The sequence below is a fragment of the Sinocyclocheilus rhinocerous genome, unplaced genomic scaffold, assembly GCF_001515625.1.
Source record: "Sinocyclocheilus rhinocerous isolate Xijiao unplaced genomic scaffold, SAMN03320098_v1.1 scaffold241, whole genome shotgun sequence".
NCBI classification, from domain to species: Eukaryota; Metazoa; Chordata; class Actinopteri; order Cypriniformes; family Cyprinidae; genus Sinocyclocheilus; species Sinocyclocheilus rhinocerous.
In genome coordinates, this window is record NW_015659312.1 from 1,943,172 (window position 1) to 1,948,236 (window position 5,065).

General features: G+C 36.7%; 1 protein-coding gene across 1 annotated transcript; it reads right to left on the reverse strand.

The window, feature by feature from the left end:
- Nucleotides 1-1,715: 1,715 nt before the first annotated feature.
- LOC107723422 (hyaluronan synthase 1-like) lies at nt 1,716-4,734 on the reverse strand. The gene is made up of 4 exons (XM_016532016.1): nt 4,042-4,734; nt 3,684-3,909; nt 3,084-3,216; nt 1,716-2,399 (listed from the first exon to the last, which is right to left on the reverse strand). The coding sequence occupies exons 1-4, from the start codon at nt 4,726-4,728 to the stop codon at nt 1,724-1,726; spliced, it is 1,722 nt and encodes a 573-aa protein (XP_016387502.1). The 5' UTR covers nt 4,729-4,734; the 3' UTR covers nt 1,716-1,723.
- Between the last annotated feature and the right edge of the window lie 331 nt (nt 4,735-5,065).

A 5,065-nucleotide genomic window follows, 5' to 3' on the forward strand; every position in this document is an offset into this window, starting at 1 on the left:
AGCCTTAGTACCACCTTACTGTTCTTATTCTTATTTTCATAAATAAGAATATTAGTTTCAAAAGCATCCTAAAAGAAGCGCTGCATGTTAAAAACAAAACAAATGATCATAAACCTCTTTTCCGTAAACTTTTTGAGGTAATACTCGTCACATTTGGTTCTATGTAGTTTAAGCAGTTTTTATATTGCTCATAGTTTTAAAGAGATCATTATACAGCTTTTTTTCTTGTTTCTGGCTGTTTGTGTTTTGTTGAAACTAATTTTAATTCTTAACCTCCTATAAGTGGGGTCCACCTTGGTTGCCATTGGTAACAGTCTAAACATGGTACAACACTTAAACTTTTTTCATGAAATGTTTTGCATGAAGCAATTACCCCCAAACCACAGCCACCCTGCTCTGATTCAACCGGTGTTCATGTGTGACAAGATGCCCTAAATCACACAAAAGGTTAAATCATTTACTTTGGATTGAACATGCATATATTATCCCACAGGTTTATTATGGCCAACCATAACTTATTTGTGGGCTGTTATCCTACAGTGTTATTGATTTAGCTGTAAATGACACCCAAACTGATTTATGTCACTGCTGGTCTGTATGTACAAATGTCAGGGAATCCTCCCATATACTGTATTTTGTTCAAAGATTACGAAATTGTCCTTAGAGTTGCACCCTTGTCAACATCCTACACTGCTGGAAATTGCTGTGTTTAAGAAATGTAGGTAAATTAAACTTTTTTTTTAATGAAATTAAATTTTTTTTCAAATTAAAGTATAACATGCATTTTAAATGCTGAGATCATTCCAGCAGTGCAAAACGAGAAATATTTACTTCTACGTTGTCTACATATTGTTATTTTAATCAGATAATAATTCATGGTGATATAGTTTTGTCAAACACCAATGTTTGAAATAAGTTTAACACATTTTTCTTTAAAAACAATTGATTTAATCCCTTGTATTGTTTAACTAACAAACATTTGTAACTTCACATTTACACAATATTTCTGCCAAAAGTATTTATCAATAAATATACTGACTCAACATATTCTGTTCAAGTGCTAAAAGACAACATTAAATGCCATGTCACGTTACGTCAGAAAGAATTAAAAAGTATTTTAAATCAATACACATCACAAAATACATTTAGAAATACCTGCATAATTGTTTCTCGTGAAATATTTGTCATATTTGTGTTAGTAGTCATTCTGATAATAACAAATGCTAAAATATCATCAATATCACATGATCAGTGCTGTTCAGTGTATGTATGTATCTATTTATGTTCTATAAATAATATGTAAATAAGTGTTGTAACAGGATGTCTTAGTGTTTGCTCAGTTACTGCAGTCACTTCAGTAAGCTCAATAGTGTACACCGATATAATCAAATTCCCCCACTAATAATAACATATTTGTATTATTTGGGTTCAATGCTATATTTGTTACATTTAAAAACCTACAGGATCAATGTTGACTCCGTATGATTGCTTTCTGCGCATTTCATGTATTCATTATATTTCATAAAGACTGGTCGCTTCCACGTAATTTCTGGTCTCTGAATACTTAGTGGACATCATAAATTGCATAAATTATGCGCAATACTAAAAAGAATCTAATAAAATGTCAAGTTTAAAAACAGTCTATAAATAAAATTGCATGTAAACCATTTTTAAAAATAACAAGTGTTCTTAAATAAATAAAACATGTGCCCAAATAATTGTCCTATACATTCACAGTGTAACTCTGTGAGCGTTTTCGGAATAATCTCCGAAACCACATCCAATAGAGGCAGATCATTACGAGCCAGTAGCACACGTAAGCTGTAGCTCCAAATAGTAAAAACATGATCTCCTCTTTCTTTCCATCTGTTGTCCAATCCTTATTGCTTTCCCTGTAGATGGTGTACCCCAGGCCTCCCAACAAAATGGCAGCCCACACTGATAGAGGTGCCAGGGGGATATAATTCCCCACCATTTTACGACGGCCCGATGTCCCCCAGCTGCTTTTGTTCATGGTGATAATGGCAAAGTATTTGGCAGGCAGGAGGCTGGTCATATAGAGGGCAGAGTATAAGGACATGAAGAGCATCACTGCTTTCTGTCGTAGGATGCAGGCATAGGCTGCCTTTACCAGACCAATCAGTTGGATGCAGCACAAGACCCACAAAATGTCCCACAGAGTGCCTGTCCAGAAGAGCTTGATAATGGTGGCAGTGACAAAAAAAGGAAAGATGCCTGACACAATGGATTCGTAGGTCATCCACAGGTGATGCTTGTGCCACCACATAGCATTATAGAGCCATTCACGAAAGTAGGATTTGGTCCAACGCGTCTGCTGATTGAGCCAGCGCAGAAACTGGGCAGGAGTCTCCGTGTAGCACTTAGAACGGGCAGTGTACCTTAAAGAAACAGAAACTCTGTCAAAACATGCCTGTTTGAAATAATTATAATTTATAAGTAGTTGACAGGAAAAGGACCTCATGATTTATATGGTATAAATGCAGTCTTATGGTGTCAGACTATTTTCCACCAGTTGACCAATTGGTTCTCTCTGCCATTACCATTAGAGATCACATCATTTTTACAACTTTCAAAACAGAGTTTTTATCTATTATCTCATTCATACATTTATGTTCAATCTGCTTATGCCCTACTGATGGATAGGTATGGGGTGGACCGTCATGCTTATTTTTTTCTCTAAAAACCATATGTTTCCGTATGAATCACATCGTACAAATCAATGAAATTGCCACCTCATAAAATAGTTATGTTCTCTCATACTGACGTAGAGATCGGGTTAATCACATCATACAGAAAGGTAAAGTTCGCAAGCACATTTATTGACAAAGTATCAATATGAATTTGTTTGAACTTTCTTATCCGTTCTCTTTGCCATAATAATATGTTGATATTATTATGATGACCCTCACGTCACTACAGACAATCCTGTTTTACTGGGCTGTGAACGGTTTGTAATGGTATTGTGCCAAACGGTGCTCAAGTTGAACCTTTCTGCCAAAAGATGGACAGCTGCTCATTTAGCTTGTAAATAATCAGTTGTGAATAATACTGTTACTACTTACTTTGTAGCATAGCCCATGCTTAGCATTCGATTGGTGAGATGACGGTCATCCCCGAAAGTACAGTGGGTGCCAAGAAACTTCTGGTTGTACCAGGATTCCAGAAACTGCTGCAGCAGGTCATTCCTATAAAGACCTGAAGCAAAGATCATGATACTCAGTTATTCCTACAGACAAAATGTTAAAACTCAGATCAGAGTAACAACTAAAATAAGCCTGCTTGGGTAGATCAAATGAGAACTGAGCAATTCCAGCATTTTTATCAGTGTTTCTCAACAACGGTGCTCTGAGTGAACCAAAGATTTGAATACTACAAAAAAAAAACATTTTTTCTTTTACATATTACAATGGAGCCAAATGTTTTAGTTTACTACAACAATGCCTAAATACAATTTGGCTGTTGATTAATATTATCCAATAGCCTGTAGTGACATCCATTGAACAGTCTTGTTTCAGAGGCAATGCATGTTATTGGATTAAATGTGTTTTGATTAAAAAAGCTGCACGGATGACTCATTCAGTATAAGACCAGAAATATGCATTTAGTGCATAGGCTCAGTTTTGATTTAATGCAAACTTTAGCTTGTTTAGTTTCTGTATTACCTAAGGGGCCGCTGATACAGGAGACGCAGTCGAAGAAGGACTGGCAGGACCTCTCAATGTTAAACGCCATCCAGTAGCGCAGGCTGCTCATGAAGCTGATATAGGAGTCTTTAAGGTTAAGGATCATCACATCGCCTCCCACGGCACCGTATTTCTGGTTGCTCTCCAGCACCTTGCAGAGCTCAACTGTGGCCAGGGGGTCTAATTTTGTGTCTGAGTCACATACCTGATTAAACAGCAGAATGAAAATTGATTATTCCTTGTATGAAGTTTTTCTGACATACACACGTTGCCTTTTTCTCTAAAATTCAATGCTCAAATTTGTACTTAAACTTGTGTACTTGTCAGTATTACTAACCTGTATATAATCTACAGAGGATCCTAGTGCCTTGAATGCTGTATACATCACTTCCCTCTTTCCTCCCCATTTTTGCATGATGCACACACACTTCTTGGTCCTGATGAGTTCTTCAACCTCTAAGCGCTGAGGGTCTTCAAACACAACTCCATCGTCTGCTTCTGGTCCATCAGCTTCAGCTGCATCCTTTTCATAGCCAGTGGGGTTCCAAGAGTGATAGTTGTTTTGCCATATATAACAGCCAGGATCCTGGTCTGCAAAGACCTCACGGAACATCTCCATCATGTAGCGGTCATCTTCTGAGTTCCCGTCCACCACCATGATGATGCGTAGCAGCTCAGATGGGTACTGCAGAGCCCGTACTGACTGAAGGCACTCACGGAGATAAGCAGGGTCTTCCTGATAGGCTGATATAGTAAAGCCGATGGTTTTTGTGTAAGAGCATGGTTTGCGTCTTGCATTCATGCATCTATGCTCCACAAAGGCAAAAAAGCTCTGAATTAGGACGTGGAGGCTGAGCAGCACTCCATAGAAACCAAATGAAATGATGTTATATGGAGATGTGGCTATCTGGAAACCATCGATGTATGCCCATAACATCACCCCAAGTACCAGGAGAGCAAAGAGAAATGTGAGAATGGCCCGAACCAGAGAGCCAAATCTCCTTAATACTGGCTTGATATCCATTTTATTATGAAAATGCTAGAAACAATGAATTAAAAAATAATAATTCATTTGTAATCATCATCATCATCAAACAAACAATGGAAGGCCAATATACCTTGTAATCTCAGTGATGTAATGCTTTAGTCCAAATATTGACCAATATTGCACTATGTAAATTAAATTAATGTATATAATGTACATATTATATATGATTATATATAATGTATAATATATAAAAGCAAAAAATGTAAAATAAATATTAATATAAATAGTATAGAATTAAATTAATCAGCTGATATTAACATACCTATTCAATCGGACAAATCTTTACCCAGGTTTATTCACTCCTTCTTTGACC

What these genes read in the sequence shown, in the direction of transcription:
- LOC107723422 (XM_016532016.1), bottom strand. Translation starts at nt 4,728, where the DNA reads ATGGATATCAAGCCAGTATTAAGGAGATTTGGCTCTCTGGTTCGGGCC. An exon ending in CCTCTGTAGATTATATACAG is followed by an intron (nt 3,910 to 4,041) that starts GTTAGTAATACT and finishes CTGTTTAATCAG; the next exon opens with GTATGTGACTCAGACACAAA. An exon ending in CTGTATCAGCGGCCCCTTAG is followed by an intron (nt 3,217 to 3,683) that starts GTAATACAGAAA and finishes TCTTTGCTTCAG; the next exon opens with GTCTTTATAGGAATGACCTG.